The sequence below is a fragment of the Lepus europaeus genome, chromosome 19 (genome assembly GCF_033115175.1).
Source record: "Lepus europaeus isolate LE1 chromosome 19, mLepTim1.pri, whole genome shotgun sequence".
Taxonomy (NCBI): domain Eukaryota; kingdom Metazoa; phylum Chordata; class Mammalia; order Lagomorpha; family Leporidae; genus Lepus; species Lepus europaeus.
Window position 1 is genome coordinate 63,259,698 of NC_084845.1, and position 20,438 is coordinate 63,280,135.

General features: G+C 44.0%; 1 protein-coding gene and 1 non-coding gene across 2 annotated transcripts in view; one reads left to right on the plus strand and one right to left on the minus strand.

Annotated features, from left to right (window-relative positions):
• VAT1L (vesicle amine transport 1 like) overlaps positions 1-20,438 on the plus strand; it is a 157,242-nt gene that overhangs the window by 18,911 nt on the left and 117,893 nt on the right. Inside the window, exons 2-3 of the mRNA XM_062177894.1 lie at positions 8,002-8,131; positions 15,085-15,300. Coding sequence (XP_062033878.1) covers positions 8,002-8,131; positions 15,085-15,300 — 346 coding nt within the window. The remainder of the gene's footprint in view (positions 1-8,001; positions 8,132-15,084; positions 15,301-20,438) is intronic.
• Positions 11,702-11,839, minus strand: LOC133748960 (small nucleolar RNA SNORA15). The gene has a single exon (XR_009864553.1). It is a non-coding gene; the product is annotated as a small nucleolar RNA SNORA15 (small nucleolar RNA).

Below are 20,438 nucleotides of genomic sequence, written 5' to 3' on the forward strand. Positions count from 1 at the left end.
CAGCATTTGTCTCTCAGCATTGTTCATGGTTTTATAAAAACTGGATGATCCCATGCACACGAAGCACTTACCATCATGCCTCGCACATAGCAAGTATGCCCAAAAAGTTATCGATTGTAATTGCCAATCACAAATCAATTCCTTTTCTCACCAGGCTCGGTCATCAGAGAAATTAGAATGAGGGTTTCCAGATTTCTATTGGGTTCCTGTTGTGGGAAGGATCTCTGCCCACAAGCCCTGTGTGAGAGCCCTTCTTGCACGTTTGTCATGGGGACTCTTAGAGCAGTCCTCTGCAGCCCTTACGGCAAGGGGAACGTGTGCCCGGGCTAAAGAGGCACTCAGAACTGGGTCCAGGATCTGCACAGTTAGAAAACAAATACATGCCCTGATGGTCCTGACATGTATCCCCAAATTGATGGATCGAGGTTCAGTCAAGCCACACTGCCCACTGCTCAGCCCTTGCTAGTGTGGCAGGGAGGGAACTGAATGCCACTGCCCCACAATGAGGCCTCCTGTCCTTAACGGGGCCCTTAGTTCACATGAGTTCCAGTGTTGGGAAGATATTTCATAGCACCTAAGAGCTTATGGGTCGAAAAAACTTCGAATGCCAGCTATCCTTAGGTTTCAAATTCTTTCCACAATCTTCACAAATAACCTTAGTAACAAGAATGTGATGGCCTATCTGATATTTTTTCAGCAACTTTCACATAGGAGCCAATGGCCTGATAACCACATTTTTCAGAGGATAAAAATCCAGGAGCGTTGTGCCAATTTTTGGATGAAGGAATTAGGATCTAAGAAAGAGACAGACGAATTGGAATGATGAACCTAATCTAATAAAAACTACATTTAACCAGGGTGAGCATAATCTTCTGGACGAGGATCAAAAAATTCAACTGTCCTAGAGGACAAAGAGAGAGCTTTTCATTTTCATATCCATTTAATCATCTATTTTTACCCTGTCTCATTCTGGAAGGAACTTGAATTAGTTTTGAAAGAAATGATACATCAGTGATTCTCTAAGAATGGTCAGGAACTCAGGTAGGGGTCCAAAACTGTGTTTATCAAGCCCTCCTGGGAATGTAAATGTACAGTGATGTTTGAAAACCTACTTCAGGGCTGCCGTTGTGGTGCACCCACTGGGCCGCCATTAGCAATGCTGACATTCCCTATGAGCGCTGGTTCGAGTCCTGGCTGCTCCACTTCTGATCCAGTTCCGTGCTAATGCACTTGGGAAAGCAGTGGAAGATGGCCAAGTGATTGAGCTGCTGTACCTACGGGAGACACTGATGAAGCTTCGGCCTCCTGGCTTTGGCCTGGCCCAGACCTGGTCATTGCAGCTGTTTAAAGGAGTCACACTGTGGATGGAAGATCTCTTTCCCTGTCTCTCCTTATCTGTCTCTCTAACTCTGCCTTTCAAATAAGTAAAATAAATCTTTTAAAAAATCACTTTACTGGTAAGATTTTTAAATGGAAACTCTAAAGCATTCAGAACTTTAAATGCAATGGAAAGTAGAGCACTAAAGTAATATAAAGGATAAACACCCCAAATTTGGCTCAGAGTTTTCTAATATCCAATGCAAACAAACAAACAAACAAAACAAAAGTAAAAAAAAAAAAAAAAAACCTCACCAGTTTATGTAGTAAGTAATGCTGGGCCTGTAAGATCCATACAACTAATCCACGTGCTGAGATTTGAGGAAGAATTTTTCTATTCATAAAGAAGCAAAAATGAGTAAATAAAAAATGACATGCTCAATGATATCATTCAATAAATAAAACACTGGATTTCTGAAGATTATTTCTTTGGTAATGTGTCTCTTAATTGGGCCAATGATGAGGCAAAGTGTGGGATTCTACTGAGCCTAAGACCAAAATATATAATGAGGCTCTATGGTCTGTGTCTATAAGAAGTAGCTGTGGGAAGAAGGAAATTTCCATTCACAATGTTCCATGTCACAACTGAGGATACTGGCAAGCTGAGAAAGGACAGGACGGCAAGAGCCCTAAACTCCCTGGAGATGAGCAACCTTCGCCTTCCTTTCAGTAGGAGAATAGAAGCCAACGGACCTTCTGCATGGCTGCTTCTCTCTTTGCTCATATGTCATTTATTAAATTATTATTATTATTAAAGTGATACCAATCTGAGAAAAATAAGAACACCTAGCAGAACATTATGTCATGTACTTTTCAACATTCTTTTTTGCAATGATCTTAAATGTTGAAGAGTTATATAAAAATTAAGAGAGACATCCTTGGGCCAATTTTCATCTCAGATTAGAAAACTAATCAGCTATAGTTGTGCTCTTCTTTTCCCATCCACTTAGTGGTATCTTTTAAGAAATCATTTGTGTCTTCATTTGATATGATTAGCATATCAAAAACAACAAACTTTGGGGACAAGAACACATAGCAGCCTACCATCGTGTATAGCCAACAGAATGACACTCTTGTGGTCAAAAACTCAACTATGGACATCATATGAAAAGGGCTGAGTCCCCATTTGTGGTACCTGCTGTCTGATCTTGGATGAGCTGGGCTTCACCTTTCTTCTGTATATAATGGAGATTAAGATGCTCCACATCTCAATACCGAGCATGTAGCATCATCATCAGGGGAGCAACATTTGTTGGCGTTGGCAGAATATGAAATGAAGACAACTAAACATCTCTCATGAGACTTTATAGAATGATATTGCTAACTTAATAGATGACAGAAAAGAAAGTACAGAAAACAGGGACCACAGCTGGGTTTCAGCTTCTACAGAGAGGCAAAGCACACGTGTAGTGATCACTTATCAAGCATTTCTCCCTATCGACCTGTATTTCAATTTCAGGGGGTATTTTAAGCAGAGCCCACAAGATGAAGAACCATCATGTGAACACAGTATGAGCTGAGGGCTCAGCGATTCAGCCAAGGTCCACAGCCAACCGGCGGCAGTGCAGGGACTGAAACCCACACATCTACATCTGTTTCCTTCTACATTTTCCTTTTAGTCTCGTCTTGAAGTTGTTGACTTTAGTAACATTTGATGCACTTGCATTTGAATGCATTTGACATTTCATGGTGTCATGTGATATATAATAAACAAGGAGTTTGAAGACTTTGAATTCAAGTCTCAGCCTTGTCATATACTGTGTGTTTCTAGCAAGTCATTTAGCTTATGTGAGTCATAATGTTCACATTATTTCATGGGAATAATGATATCTGTACTATTTTGTGGGAATTGGTACAAAGTCCAGTGAGATCTGTATGAAAACACACTGCAAAACTATACTAAGCTATCAAAGGTAAGGGATTTAAGAAAACAGTTACACTTGCTAGTGTAAATATTATGCTATGGAAATATAGGGAAAATAGCAAAGGGACTGTCCACAAATTTCATTATCTTCTGTCACAAATCAGGGACCTTATCTATCCTGTATTTTGAGTTTTTCATGATCCCTTCCTCAAACCTCTGCCTTCATTTCTTCCAAATGCTGTGTCTCAGTAATAACCCTTTAAAATTCCAGCCTCTGACTAATAATTTTGTATGGAAAGAAAAATAAAAGTCATATGTTATTTATTAAAATGATACCAATCTGAGAAAAATAAGAACACCTAGCAGAACATTATGTCATGTACTTTTCAACATTCTTTTTTGCAATGATCTTAAATGTTGAAGAGTTATATAAAAATTAAGAGAGACATCTGAAGATTACCACTATGTGTGCCTGAGTCACCAGGTATAGTCATTGCCACCCCCAAAAAAATTCCAGGTAAAAATCACATTATCTTAGTGAATACTGGCAAATATAATTATGACGATACATGGCTTAATACATCCCCTCACTTCTTTCTTTCTGCTGCAGTGGAAGAACTAAAATGAAAGTATTAGACAGGCCCAAGCTGAAGTCCATGGTTTTACCATTCACTGTCTATGTGGCCTTGGGCAGGTAACTTAACATCTCTAAACAATTGTTATTTGTTTTATCTTAAAAAAAAAAAAAAAAGAAGTGGAATCAATAACACCTGTCCCCATGGGTGACTGGTGTTGGTATTTGCTTTAGTTTGCTGGAACAGATCACACAAGTTAGCCAAGCAAAGAGGTTGTAACACAGACATGCATGTGAACCGACAAAGGACCCCATGGAAATCAGAGAGCAGGAGTCCTGATGGAGCTGGGCCTCACCATGTTTAGAGCCTGGATCCTCCCGTTCTACGTAACACGGCAATGGGAATCTGTAAAGCCTCAACCTGCTGGGTCAGTTCCGCTGCTCTTCATCACGCTTCTCTCTTTCCTTTTGCTTCTCTCACCTATTCTCGTTTTCAGTTAAACCTCCCCAGAGCTCGGTCAGCCAGTTTTCTAGCTCGGTTCCTCCCCAACACGCTTTCTGTTGCAAAATGGCTCGCCTGCTGTGTTTCCCGACTCACAGTTTTCAACAGAGCATCCAGGTCTCGGCCAGATCGTCCATTCGTCCATGGGTGTTGAGGAACAGGCTCCTGCTGAGATCAGGAATGGCCACTCCCCCAGTACTGGGCCCACCACTGGTGAAATCAGCTGTTGACAAGTGAGAAGAGATAAGGAGTTAGGAACCTTTGGACGTGAGCTCTCAGCAAGCTTATGGGAAGGGAAGTTCCCATAAAGAGGAGCAGAGTATGTTGGGTAAGGGCTCAAATTCTAGACATGGCTTAAACTAAAATCCCATCTGACATTTCCTAAAGACGTTACCTGAAGCACATCAGTTAAGCTCTCTGGCTCTCAGTTTTCTTAACTGAAAAATGGGTGTGATAGGCTACGGCTCATAGGAGTATCACTGAGCCTTTGAAAATGAAACTAAAGTCATTAGCACAGGTCCTGCCACAAATGAATCTGTCAGCCAAATGCTAGGTCCATCACCTTTGGAGCAGGGGCATAGTAGGGCATCACGGAACAGGTCACCTCCTTAGTGTTGCAGTCAACAACTCTAACCCATCGTCACTCTAAGGATGTACCTGCATCCTGGAAATAGATGGCCTTTTCGATGACCTGTCAGGACCACTTTTTTTTTTTTTATTTGACAGATAGCATTAGACAATGAGAGAGAGAGAGAGAGACAGAGAGAAAGGTCTTCATTCCATTGGTTTACCCCCAAAACGGCTGCCATGGCCAGAGCTATGCCGATCCGAAGCCCGGAGCCAGGTGCTTCCTCCTGGTCTCCCATGCGGGTACAGGAGCCCAAGCACTTGGGCCATCTTCTACTGCTTTCCCAGGCCACAGCAGAGAGCTGGATTGGAAGAGGAGTAACCAGGACTAGAACCTGGCGCCCATATGGGATGCCGGCGCTGCAGGTGGAGGATTAACCAAGTGAGTTAATCCTGACCGGTGCACCGGTCAGGACCACTTTTATAAAGTCAGTCTCAGCCCATGTCCCTGAGAGTAAGCGACTGGCACTCAGTTTACGGTCAGCAGGCCCAGTGCCTGCTGGGTGGTGATTGATGACTGCTTTACCGAGCAGCCTAACAAGCGGCTCGGATGGAGCCTTGCCCAGGGGCTGCCATGTTTGCGGAATGCCAAGCCTTTCTCCATTGGGGGCTTGGGAAATCGTAATGTTTCGCGGAAAGGGAAACCCAGAGAGCTAAAATATGCACAGAGTGAGACACAGTGCTTGGTTTGGGCTGTTGAAATTCCTTTTATTGTCATACACGATGCTTTCTTTACTTGACGGTGTCAGAAAATGGGCCATTTTACAAAAGTTTGGTTTACAGACAGACTTTTCCCATGTCAGCTTGGAGACTATTTTTAACTTTTTTTTTTTTTAAATGGGAGTCTTTCAGAAACACACTTTTGCCCTCTAGAATAGAATTTAAAAGCTAAGATCTATTGAATACATACCTGGCACCATGATTAAGTGCTTTTCTTATTATTTTTCACAACAACCCTATGAGTGGGTACAGTCATAACCCCATCCTCCTTACAGGCGAGAAAATTGAGGCACAGAGGAGTTAACCAACTTGTCCAAGGTTACATGAAATAGAAGAGGTGGACTTAGGATTTGTGCTCAGGTGTCTCCAAGATTTTCTTTTTTCTTTTTTTCATTTTTTATTTTTTTTTTTGACAGGCAGAGTGGACACAGAGAGAGAGAGAGAGAGAGAAAGGTCGTCCTTTACCGTTGGTTCACCCTCCAATGGCCACTGCAGATCCGAAGCCAGGAGCCAGGTGCTCTCCAAGATTTTAAAAAATTGCCCATGTTACTGGGGGGACATGTTGATTAATAAATGGCCTGAATAACTATTAACTATCAAAGTACCTCTGGGAGTCTATACACACATTTCAGAAATGTATTCATGGGGCCGGCGCTGTGGTATAGTGGGTAAAGCCACCGCCTGCAGTGCCGGCATCCCATATTGGCACGGGTTCAAGTCTCAGTTGCTCTGCTTCTGATTCAGCTCTCTGCAATGGCCTGGGAAAGCAGTGGAGGATGGCCCAAATCCTTGGGCCCCTGCACCTGCGTGGGAGACCGAAAGAAGCTCCTGACTTCAGATTGGCTCAGCTTCTGCCCTTGTGGCCATTTGAGAAGTGAACCAGTGAATGGAAGACCTTTCTCTCTCTCTCTCTCTCTCTCTCTCTCTCTCTCTCTCTCCTTCCCTCTCTTTGCTTCTCTATAACTCTCCCTTTCAAATACCTAAATCTTAAAATATAAAAAAGTAGTTCAAATCATCTTGGAAAGGAAGTTGTAGCTAGGTGCTGATAGAGCTTGGATCAGGGTGAGGGGTTTGGTTTCTCTAAGCCAAGTCTGCCTTTGATGGTAGTTAATGAAGACAGTAAGTACATCTGTTGGGAAAAACATTTATTTACAGGAATGGATTTTCCCATGTGATTAGGAAAGGAGTGTTAAATGCAATGTTCAAGAGTAGTTCTCAAAACATAAAACCGGAGCATTGGTAGCATCTCTGGCATCAAGTATGTGTGGTTTTCTGTGGAGATGTTGGATACATGTCAATGATAACTTCCTTATTTTAAAAATAGTGTGTTACTGGAAAACACCAGTGATAGGCTTTTGAAAGAAACACTTTGATACTCCCATATGCAGAGGGTCACGACTATGCCCATATCCATGGGGTTGTCTCCATGCTCTCTTCTTTGACGACCGTCTGCTGGGGAGCAGCGTGTAGGCTCGTGATGCCTCCTGCTCACGGCTGTGAGTGCCCTTTATGCACAGGGCTGGCTTAGGCATGTGTGATGATCGGGGAGACATGGTTGTGTGTTCTGAGACCTTTTAAACCAGAACTCCACTCTCCTCATAATTGGCTGTGGCCATTGCATCCGGCTGCTTATAACCACTTCTTTTTTTTTTTTTTTTTTTTTTGACAGGCAGAGTGGACAGTGAGAGAGTTGGTTCACCCTCCAATGGCCGCTGCGGCCAGTGCACTGTGGCCAGCGCACCGCGCTGATCTGAAGGCAGGAGCCAGGTGCTTCTCCTGGTCTCCCATGGGGTGCAGGGCCCAAGCACTAGGGCCATCCTTCACTGCACTGCCTGGCCATAGCAGAGAGCTGGCTTGGAAGAGGGGCAACCGGGACAGAATCCGGCGCCCCGACCGGAACTAGAACCCGGTGTGCAGGCGCCGCTAGGCGGAGGATTAGCCTGTTGAGCCATGGCACCAGCCTATAACCATTTCTTAGTTTATTTTTTACCCTTGACTATGCTAGAATGTCCAACACCCAGGGTCACCAATCTGTGCTTTTAAAATAAGAGTAAACAGACTCTGAGAAAGGACAAAGGGACTCATCTTTCGAATTCGAGTGTAAACTCTGCAACTGTTATTTTCATTGCCAGCAAAGCATTACTTGTCTGCATGGAGATAATTGAATTTTGCTTTATTGTTGACATTTAGTTAAGTGGTGTGACTATTAGGGACACTGCTAAAAAGGAAGAAAGGAAAGCGAGAGAAGGAAAAGGGAGGGGAAGGAAACAAATGCAGGGTGTGGCTGTTTTTGAATCGCATTTTGAAGTTTTGTCTTTTTATATTTGCTGTTCACAGTGGTTTAAACTTCATTGACCTGATGGTGCGACAAGGAAATATCGACAACCCTCCCAAGACTCCCCTGGTGCCAGGATTCGAGTGCTCTGGGATTGTGGAAGCTCTGGGAGACAGCGTGAAAGGCTATGAGGTAATGTGCCAGCTCTGCTGTAATCACTGAGATTTAAAAGGTTATGCAAAAGGTGTGTTGGGAATAACCCAGGCCACATATTATCATTATTTCTTTCTTGTTATTTGGCTTTTATTAACAATGTTTGTGATGATAGGATTTCGCAAACGTCTTTCATGCCTTTCTCCTATACTGTGTTGGTTGCTCCTGGTAACAATCTGATGAAATGGGCCGGACAGATCCTGTCATTTGCCCCTTGTTCATGTTATACAAACAGTGAGTAAGAGACTCTGGTTTTGGATGAACTAAGGATTTTGGCTCCTTCCCTCTTTCATGCCTCCCATTTTCACATCACCTTGAAAATCAATTACAAAGCCCAAAATTTTGGGGGCAATGGCCTCTAAATTTTATAGCTCAGTTCCTTTAAATATTCACTTAACTGATGCACTTAGGTGAGCATTTGTAAATTCCTATTTTAGGAATGGAGGAAGTGGCACTGGGGATGAAAAAGTTCTAAAAGTCAAATAGCAATGATGCCTGAATGTGGGACATCCATGGCCACAAACTGGTGGCGTTAGGGTCAGAGCAGTGGGTAACGGGGTTTATTACATTACGATGATCGCTTCTGTGCATGTTCAATATTCCCCAAAATAGAAAAATTTTAATTTGAGAAAAGATGCATGACCCTTCCTGGTGAGATAAAGCAAGTCCAGTACAATCTGATCCATGGAAACAGAAGAACTGTGGACAAATCAATTGTACAAAGTTGGAGTAATTTGGAGAAAAGCCAGTGCAAATCAGGTCTAAGAGCTTTTGCTGATCTCTAAGTTCTCCCCTGGGGAGGACAGAAGGGCTAACATTTGAGAACCCACCACCAACTGAACCCATCAGAAGTTACCCGTTCTCAGCCTTGGCATAACCATGCAAGGTGGAGATTGATATTTTGTCCCTGCAGGTGACATTCACAAGGATTCCGTTTTTTGTGAGCTCAGAAGTGTGGTGAGCAGTCCTAGCAACTGGATTCAAGGCACCATAACCTTTTTACTCTTTCTATAATCCCATGATCTTTGCTCCTGGCCCCAGCCCCCAAATGCTGCAATATTAAGTGGAGGAAAGGAAGAAGAATTCTGTGTACTGCAAAGCCAGAGTGCCCTTGGAATTGAATTGGAGCCTGCTTCTCAGATGCAATGCGTCTAAGCCTCAATGTACTCTGAAAATATCGATGTACTCCAAATTCATTGTGATGACTTTCTGGAAATCTCATTCCACTTATCAGTGTTTTTGGTCAATAGTTTCCAGATAATACAGAAAAAAAAATATTGAGAAAGAAGAAGAAAACTATCTCTTCCTTTCCCTTCACAGAATTTACATTTTCTGTCCCCAGGTAGGAAACCTAACCAGCAGCATACCATCTATCCTCTCTCTCTCTCTCTCTCTCTCTCTCTCTCTCAGTGCTGCAGATAAGAAAGACTGTCTGCCTCTCACTCCTACACATGGCCCCAGATAAAAGAATCAGACTACTCACTCTAACTTTGAGCAATGAATAGTCAAATACTTTAGAATAGAACAGTAAACAGTGATGCTGCAAACTTGGTTTAGAAGGAGATCTTACTATATTTGCTTATGTATGTTTTCCTTTAAATACGATTTATCTTCTGCTGGTTAGCCCTGCAAGTTACTATCCATCCCACCCTTCAAGCCCTTTCTTTTCCAATGACTTGCAGCTGCACAAGCAAAGGAAAGAAGCCACCTACACCATTTCCAGTCGGGGTGGAACAGGGGAGAAAACCAATCCTAATATTCCTCCTACAATTTTGACTTCAGATTTTCAATCACGTTGGAGATGAGAATCCATGCAGCAGCACACTAAAATAGCTTTCCTGGTTTGATCAATTGCAAGAGGATTGAAAAGTTGTTGCCAGAGGCCCAGAAGTAAAGGAGTAATTTGGGCTCATTCACTCAGGACTGATTTCTTTTCCTTAGCAGAACCCAATGATGATGTGAACTGGATATATATTACAGGTGCCTGCCTCTAGACTTGGAAGCTGGGGCTGATCCTATGGCTTAGCCACCATTTGCCATTTTGATAATGAAATGGAAATGATGGAGCAAAAGTGAATGAGAGACTCAGGCGTGGTCTGCGCTGCTGTGATGGCCATGCCACCACTGCTAAGGTGTTTGAAATACTGTCTGTCACACTCCACATTGGTACTTGAGCCCTCAGCTACCCAATAGTATTGTGCCCATGTCTGGATTTTCGTAACTTGGTAAAGACAAGGATGTCAGTCTTGAGCCGTAGTTATCTGCTGGTCTAAATCCTTGCATTAAAGGTGATTCCCTGACACTCATCACTAGGTCTTCAACCCTTCCCGGACTTGGGTCACTTACTCCCAGTGGGACAGCTCCTGTTTTCCCTTGGTTCCTTCATCACAGCGCTGTTCCTTCTGCCTCATGAAATATAGCAAATCTGTGCTTAGCTTTTTTATTTAAAAAAAAGATTTATTTCATTTATTTGAAGGGCAGAGTTCAGTTAGAGGAGGAGAGTCAGAGAAAGAGAGAGAGAGAAAGAGAGAGAGAGAGAGAGAGAGAATCTTCCATCTGCTAGTTTACTCCCCCAAATGGCTGCAATGGCCAGAACTAGGCCAGACCAAAGCCAGGAGCCAGGAGCTTCATCTGGCTCTCCCACATGTACCCCAGAGACACACGGACTTGAGTGATCTGTTGCTTTCCCAGCCACATTAGCAGAGAGCTAGATCAGAAGTGGAACAGCTGGGACTTGAACAGGCACCCCTATGGGAAGATAGCGTTGCAGGCGTCAGCTTAACCTGTCATGCCACAATGCTACCCCTGTGCTTAGATTATGATCCCTAAATTGTGAATTAGGTCAAGAACCAATCTGCTGTTTTTATGAGCTAATGTTTGTTGGCCTTCCTTATTTTCCATGCACCATCTGAGTACACTGTGGGTATATTATGTCATTTAGTCTTCATCAGAACTCTTTGCTAATATTATACCCATTTTAGAGCTGGAGAAACTGAGACCTGAAGAGTTCAACTACCATTCCCAGATTTCCTGGATCCCACTGTTGCGTGCCCTTTGTAACTTTATCTTTTCTGCAGCACTCATCTGGGGTGTAATGAGTTAATTATCCGTGTCTGCAGTAAGACCGCCTTACTGGTTTTAAATCCTGCCTCTGATTTTTACCTGAATGACCTTAGGCACGTGATTTAATCTCTTTTTGCCTCAATTTACATGTAAAATATATGATCCTTTATCTCCAAAGGGACTTTACAGAACCCATCACATAAAAGGTTTTTTGTTGCTAGGGAAGGGTAGAAGAGAAATACTAAATCACAAAGAAAACAGTGGAGTCAGTTATAAGAAAAATATATCAAAACCAAACCACGCATTTATGGAAGCCACAAATTTGATGAGAATTTCCTCTGACCACAGCAGTTTGAATATTGCACTTGAAAACTTTAATATAAGCTTTAATACAAGCAACTAACGTATCAAATAACAGAATGAACAGAAGGATCCAATACCACTGGCACTTGGCAGCTCACGGAAATTCTTAGCATTAGTTTACTTCTTTATATTCACATTTAAAAATAATATGCTATGAAAGATACTTAGCATTGTGAAGGGAAAATTGCTCTTGTTTTTCTATTTTGCATCGTGTCTCGCTTGGTACATGACTGATAAAAAGAACAGAGTATCCAGCCATGCCTTTGTAGCGGTTTTGCAAAGATTAGACGAGTTAAAACATGTGACGCCTTCAGAAAATGCCTTCCACATAACGCACGGCGTCACGCCCAGCGGCGTCCTCTGCTATCTCTGCCGCCCAGGCTTCTGCGTTAGATTTGCATGGCTCTCTGATGCACCCAGCTCCACGTCCCCTGTGATAATGATCCAGTGCTGAGCTTTGGCACAAATATCACAACAAGCTGAACTGCCAGGGAATCCACAAGGGGTGGTAGAAGACAAACGAGAGAATTTTAGTTCTTTCCCTGCCCTGAGTGATTGGCACAAGTCCAGCAGAGCTCTAACCTGCCCCTTGCCTTGGTTTCCCTCATCTGTAAAAAAGGGAGGTTAGGTGAGAGCTCATGCCTATAAGATAACCTTTGATGCGAACACTCCATGGTGTGTGTGGGGACACAAGAGTTTAGGCTCAAGAGGCAACAGAAGGAGCCTGGCCTCCCTGCCCCATGGGAGATTTCCATAGGTGGGTCTCAAGGGATCCACCCGTGAAGAAGATGAGGGAGTGCACATTGGAGGATGTTTTTGCTTTTGTTATTTTCCTGGATAGGATCTATAGTTTTCATCAAATTCTCAAGAGCCCTGGAGAAATCCCCCTAAAAAAACTCCAAGAAACACATAAGCCTGTGTTTGATTCCCAAATCCTGTAGGAGAATCTCACTTTTAGTGACCTCCTCCTGCCCTTAATCGTATTCTAGGTGTGTCCATTCATTCATTCATTCACTCAGTGAATGAGAGCCTTCACTGCTCCAGGCAGGAGGGGCTCAGTAAGCTGAATATGGAGCTGTCATTCTAACTGGAGGTGGGAGGGAGTGAGCAAAAGAGATGGGCTGTATGAATGAGTGAGATGATGTTAGAAGGGACACGTGCTTTGAAGAACATAGAAGTGAGTGATGTGATGGAACCTCATGGGAGGGAGGGGCACGCCCTGAGTCGGGATGGTCTTTTTGAAGTGATGTAGGAGCCAGGTTCACACATACTGCATCACTCAACCTTTCTGCTGAGCTCTGAGAGAGAGAGAGGGAGAAAGAGAGAGAGAGAGAGAAAGAGAGAGAGAGAGAGAGAGAGAGAGAGAAGCAATCCCTGATGGACAGAGACACTCCGCGAGGGAAACACAGGTTCAGTACCTTCCCTGTGGTCACTCTGTTTTGAGGGATAGAACCAGATGAGAATCCAGGTTGAGGGTATTGCATCTACTTCTTGCATTGTTTCAAAGAGGGCAGGCTAAATTTTCACCTGGAGCCAGGAGCTATGGTACCTCTGCCTCCACAAAAATATCAGCAGCAAGAAAACCCCTGTGGCCTTGGCTGAGGCTGCTGCCAGCTGGGAGAGCCAGTGATGCCCTAGAATCTCCCTAAAAGCAGCGAGAACACACAGTTAGCTGAAGATCAAAGCCCTGCGAGGGAAGGAGAACTCCCAGATGCAGCTCCCCAAGCTTTGCCTGCTGGTTTTCCACGACAGTTGCAGGGGAGACGTAGGAGTTCAGAGTGGGCAGGTGCAGGGGCTCAGCTCCCTTTTCCTTTTCTCACATCATCTTAATCCCCACCCCTGCTGCCACGTTGTTATCACTGGCTGATGTTTTATCCTTTTTAGAAAAGAAGGTTTGTTTGTTTGTTTGTTTGCTCAAAGGCAGAGTGTGGGGAGACACAGAGAGTGAAAGATCTTCATTTCTGGTTCAGTTCCCAAAAGCCCTCAACAGCCAGGGTTGGGCCAAGCTGAAACCAGGAGCCAGGAGCTCCATCAGGGTCTCCCACATGGGTGGCACAGACACAAGTACTTGGGCCATCCTCTCTTGCTTTCTCAGCAGCATTAGCAAGAAGCTGGATCAGAAGTGGAGCAGCCAGGTCTTCAGCAAGCACTCTGATATGGGATGCTGGTGTCACAAGCATTGGCTTAATCCTCTGTGCCCTGATGTTTTATTCTTAATTGTCTCCTCCCTGGGACAGACTGCTTCACTACCAGGACAGAAAGTCTCCCCCTTCTAATACCTAAGGAGTCCAGGGACGTTTAGGGATATGAAACAGAGGAGAAAAGAAGTTAGCTGGAACTTGCAGCCACAGATAATACACAGATAAGTCTAGGCAAGACTGATCCCTTGCCAGAGACTCTGGAGTATTTGGGAGGGGGAGACCTGCCTGTATTTATGCCAAGCCTCCCAAATGGGGAAAGAGGATGTGACGAGGCACACAGAAAGCCCTCCAAGCCCAGCCATCAGATCATCACACTGGCTCATTGCTTGCCCCAGGTTGTTCATCACTCTTGTTGCTAGCAAGGGAGCCCTGGAAGACAAACTGGCGCAGACAATTTGCTTCTGTGACCCAGGCGTCTCACCTGTGTCAGGCTAACCCAGCCCTCCAAGAGGATGCTCTGGCAGCTGGAGCAGAGGTGTCCAGGCCCACTTAGAACCCTGCTGGCGATGTCCCCAATGATGTCATCTACCTTAGCTCAATTCATCACCCAGGAGCGAATGCACCATGATTAGTTGCTTTTTTTTCTGTCACATCATCCCCCAGCCCTGGAAACACTGTGTCAGCCAAGCTGAGGCTGTGGTAGCTCCATTCCAAAATGCACAGACCTGGCCAGGGTTCTAGAGCTCCTCTCCAGACTGCTCTCTCATCCCTTCACCACCCCAGCCCAGCTTTCCCTGCACAAAGATTGATCTCTGTTCTCTCTGGACCAATGTCAGGAACATCACAATTACTTGAGACTAAGAAAGGCTTTCATAAACCTTAAAGGGAGGACAAGAGCTGGTCAGGCGAAATCTGGCTTCGAAAGAAAGGGAACTTCTCAGTATTTTCAACTTGCATTAGGTATGTGCATACTTCCCAGGTGTCTTGCCATCATATAAATGATGTTCAGAGCTTTGAGGGGGGAAGGCCCTCCACCAAGCATCTTCCCTGCTTCTGAGAGGCGAGGGCAGTGGTGAAGTTGCATGGGCAGGAAACAGAGTTGTCAACGGTTCTGCAAATCAGTTGCATGACTTAAGAGCATTAAATGGAAATTTGATTTTTGCTGCACTTTTCTTTTTTAAAGTCATTTATTTCATCAAATCATAAAAGACTAGAACTCAGAAGAATTTCGACTGAGCTCACACGTAGGAGAATTGGGAGAAATAATGATGTTTCATACCATGGACAGCTCCCTATAATTCTAGTCTCTCCTCAAGACTCTGCCCTGAACTTGCCTCCACTAACTCTGTATTTCTCCACGCCCAGATTGGGGACCGTGTCATGGCATTTGTCAACTACAACGCCTGGGCAGAGGTGGTCTGTACGCCTGTGGAGTTTGTCTATAAGATCCCCGATGACATGAGCTTCTCTGAGGCTGCCGCATTCCCCATGAACTTCGTCACAGCCTACGTGATGCTCTTTGAAGTTGCCAACCTCCGAGAAGGGATGTCTGTGCTTGTGCACTCGGCGGGAGGTGGTGTGGTAAGTTGGCTGCTTATGACTCTTCTCAGAGGGCCGGCTGGTGAAAGTGGAGTGACGCTTGGTTGACAATGAGATTCTGGTATGAGCACTGCCCATGAGTATAAATAATCTCTGATATGAACTTATATGGATGGCAAAGCCCATTTAGACGACTGTATTGAGGGCAAGGCGAGCCTCAGAGAAGGTTCCTGTTGAGAAGCACTCTTGGTCTTGGTATCATGATGAAATCTTGTGTCAGTCGTCATGAGATACCTCATAAGTCACACACTACTAATATGAGATGCCAAAAAATGTTGATGGCTTACTTTTTCAATACATTGCAGTAGATTTGAGATGGTTCTGGTATGAATGACATTCTTACTTATTTGTGTTCTGACACATTTTCTTGAGTAGGGGAAGAGATCGTACTAGCTAGAGATCATACTAGCACACTGGGAATGATAGTCATCCCTCGTATTTCTGGGATCCTCACATATTGAGTCAACCAACAGTGGACCAAAAACATTAGGAAAAATTTCCTCAGTACTGAACATGTACAAACTTTTTTCTTGTCAGTATTCCCTAAACAAAACAATTATTTACATAGTGGTTATATTGTATTAGGTATTATAAGTAATCTATAGATGATTTAAAGTTTACAGGAAGATGCTCACAGGTGATATGAAAATACTGTGTCAGTTTGTATGGGATTTGAGCATCCTCAGAGCTTGGTATCCACAAGGTGGTTCTAGAACAAATCTCCATGGATTCCAAGAGACAGCTTAAGTACAGAACCCTAAGTACATACCCAGAAGATTGACTACACTTGGGAATTCTTTGTGTGTCATCTGTCTTTTGTGTTTTGCCAAGGGGATGAGCAACTAAAATCTGAATTTCTGCTCTGGACGTTAAGGATAGTGGAAATTCCTTCTTTGGATGTGTCCCTGTGCCATTCATTCAGTGCTACTGCATGCCTCTAGCAGTCTACTGGGCTTTTGGTGGAACTCCAGTTTTTCTGAGAGTGAGGGCAGGGGGCATTAAAACTCCCAAGTGTTCATTAAATATGCACAATGTTTTAGACTCTAAAGATGTAGAGATTAGAAAGAGAAGGTCCTGACATGCCAGATTCAGTCTTATGATTGGTTACAGATCAAAAATACTTTCAGTGGAGGTTGCATTAATACTGAGGGTATTTTTATTCCTGTCTTTCTACTATCAAAACCCTATACAGTATAAAGCATAATTCTGTTTTTTCCTTTCTAAAGAAACTAGTTCACATCTCAAACCATGTACATTTAGCAATGCCTTCAGAAGGATATCTTCAATCACTGTAGCAAATTTGCTGATGTCTTTTGACCATGAGTAAAGATATAATAAAAGCTAAACATTCCTTAGCAAAGGAATGGATTTAGTTTCTGGCAATCTGCTGATAGCAAACAAGCTGTTTAGAATGCTGGCATTTTTGATCTTTGTGTGCTCAGAATGCAAAGTGTTAGAGAGTCATTTCATTTATCAACACAAGCTCCAGTCTTGCCAATGATGCTGGACTCACTTCTGCCCAGAGTCAGTGTTTATGCATTGGCCTCATTCAAGATGTTTCATGTTTGGATTTTTTTCAACTTGAGTTTGTTCCTGGAACAAAGAGGAATGTTCCAGAGGCCTGTGTCTCACTACAGACAAAAAGTCTCAGGAAATAACAACAGTTGTTATCATGCCTTATTCTGGGTTTAAAGATCCTACCAACAATAATGGCTAAAATGTAAAATGGGTTGAAGAACTAGGAAAAAGAGACAATAAGGGCAGGAAAAGAAGTTAATGCACAGAATGCAGGTGACCTAAGGCTATATTCAAGGTGAGCAACGATTGTGTCTCTTAGTTTCTCAATGGTTAGCAAAAATAGGGAGAATGAGCATCTGTGTGAGCTAGCATTCATTTGACAGAAGTGAAGCAGTTACGAGGGAAACCCTTAACTAGTACTGGTTTTTGAAACTGGAGGATATTTCTCTGTGCTTTCTCATAATAAATGTAGGCTGAAACGCAATGAGCATGCTCAACAAAACTGGTACAATAAATGCAACTACTTCCATGCAGCTTTTGCTAATGCTGTGATCCTGATAACACCCAAGAGCATAAAGCAAAGTACAGAGAAAGCAAACACCCTGGGGCCAAAATGCTGTGCTCTGGCTCCGTCTCTGTAGTGTAAAGGAGGGGATGGACTGCCCTTCTCTCATATGGGCAAATCTCCCCGAAGGACATTTCTCCCGATCGTTAGAGAAAGGTTTCTAGCTAAGTACAGGTCCAAATATGAGGATACTTCAGAAAGTTCGTAGAAAATGGAATTAAAAGATTTGTTTATTCTGGTGCAAACATTTTTGAAGCCTATGCATAGTTTTTTGGCAATGTGCATTTTCTATAAACCTCTTGAAGACCCCTAGTGTGTGAAACACTCAGCTGGCTGGGGTACAGCTCTCACTCTCTTATAGAAACCAAGGAATTCTAAGGAGAGCCTGAATAATCCCCTCTAATATTGTGATTTAATGCTATAACTAGTACTCAAACAGTATTTTTCACTTTGTGTTTCTATGTGGGTGCAAACTGTTGAAATCTTTACTTAATATATACTAAACTGATCTTCTTTATAGAAAGAGAATTGAAAATGAATCTTGATATGACTGGAAGGTTGAGAGGGAGCGGGAAAGGGAAGGGTTGTGGGTGGGAGGGACATTATGGGGGCGGGGGGAAAGCCATTGTAATCCATAAGCTGTACTTTGGAAATTTATATTCATTAAATAAAAGTTAAAAAAAAAAAAAGAAAAAAAAAGAAAGACCAGAGAACCCCCCCCCCCCATCACAGTTAGAACTAGATTCCTCCCAAGAAGACAAATGGCTGCTGTCCTATACATCACGTGGGACACCCTGCAGACGGCTGGAGGGCTTCCCATCACCCTTTGTCAGATCTGTGAAGGTCCCCCTCTGACTGCAAGGCTACTGGTCAAGCAGGATGATGGTGCCCCATGGAAGTCCACAGAGGACTTCCTGGCATCTGTGGTAAGCAGGGTAATGAGCCTCCACAGACGTCCACATCTGAGCTCCTGGCACCCTGGGGTTTGTTCCATTACACACCAAGAGGAATTTCACAGATGTGATTAAGGTAAGGATCTTGATGTGGGTCGATTATCCTTGGTTAGAGCCTTAAAGGTATTACACTGCTGGCTTTGATGATGGGGGAAGCCCACCCGCCAAAGAATGCATTTGCCTCTAGATACTGGAAGAGATGGAAATGTGTTTGTTTTTTTTTTTTTTAATTTTATTTATTTGAAAGTCAGAGAGTTACACAGAGAGAAGAGAGAGAGAGAGAGAGAGAGAGAGAGAGAGAGGTCTTCCATCCGATGGTTCACTCCCCAGTTGGTCACTACGGCCGGAGCTGCGCCGACCCAAAGCCAGGAGCTTCTTCCAGGTCTCCCACATGGGTGCAGGGGCCCAAGGACTTGGGCCATCTTCTACTGCTGTCCCAGGCCATAGCAGAGAGCTGATCAGAAGAGGAGCAGCCAGGACTAGAACCGGCACCCATATGGGATGCCGGCGCTTCAGACCAGGGCATTAACCCTCTGCGCCACAGCGCCAGCCCCAAAATGTGTTTTCTTCTGGAGTCTTCCAAGAGAACACAGACCTGCTGACACCTTGAATTCAGCCCAATGAAACCCATTTTGGACTTCAGACCTGCAGAACTGTTATTTGACAAATCGCTGGGGTTTGGGGGCAGCAAGCCTGTGGTACTTTGTCCCAGCAGCATTAGTAGCATTAGTAAATGAATACAAATACTTCCCTTGAGCTGCCTCCATCCCTCTTCTAACTGTGGTGACCCCACAGAGACCTCAAGAAAATGCAGGTAGCAAATTAGCAAATAGCAGAACTAGGATTTGAACCCTAAACCGGCTGATTCCAAACATATTCTCTTTCCATCCAACAACCGAGAAGGTTGAGAAAACCCAGATCACTCATCCTTTGATTTAATCACTGTTTATTCAACTTCTACCCAGTGCTAAATATAGAAAGTTTAGAGCACCAAAAGACTGTGGCTGGGATTCACAGTGCCTTACTTCACGGGGATGAGACGACAAAGAAGATTAAGCCTAATTAGGAGAAATTTACCTAAATTGGATTTATGTAAAGTTTGCAGTCCTAATTGGCATCAAGGCTTCCGTCTGATTTTCATCAAAGGCTGAAATGGGGAATTTGCAGACAACATGTGAGGAACACCAAATTTAGTCGATTTTAAGGAAACTTTAATTTAGCATAGGAAAATAATTCAGTTCAGAGCAGACTGTACTGTCAGTGGAATCGCCCAAGTGCCTCCCCTGTTCTCTCCGATCTTTGAAGACACGGTTTTTGTCTGATGGTAATATGACCAGATGGCCTGTGACAGTAATGCCCATAATCAAATCTTCAGAACCTGGTTAGAAATGGACTCCCAATCCCTTAAAGGGAAAGTAACAAAATAAGCAACAGAATGAGACTCGTGTCAGGAACACCAAAGAATTGGCTTGCAACCCCACTGAACGCAGCCTTTCAATGACTTTGAGCATCTTCAGTTTATGAGCAGTGACATTACTGCTAAGAGGAGGCTGTTTGCATCTATGGCTGACATCTGGTTCTTTCCAGTTCCCAAGTCCTTTTCCCTTTATCATCTGAGCAGAGATCCCTGTAGGCAGAGCCCTTCATTCCCAGCAGTCAGAGAAGCTGAGATGATTGTGGATGAAGGTTCCAGGGCACATGTTGGGCTTCCTGAGCTGTGTCTGATGCTTCTGCTGTTCTACCTGGATGTCCCTTAGCAACAGGCAGGCATGGAGATGAGATGTTCCTCTTGTACATCTTCTCTAGAAAATGTCTCTGTAAAGATGAGGCAAGAGGCCAGCGCCATGGCTTAACAGGCTAATCCTCCGCCTTGCGGCGCCGGCACACCGGGTTCTAGGCGCCGGATTCTATCCTGGTTGCCCCTCTTCCAGGCCAGCTCTCTGCTATGGCCCGGGAAGGCAGTGGAGGATGGCCCAAGTGCTTGGGCCCTGCACCCTCATGGGAGACCAGGAGAAGCACCTGGCTCCTGGCTTCGGATCAGCGAGATGCGCCGGCCGCAGCGGCCATTGGAGGGTGAACCAATG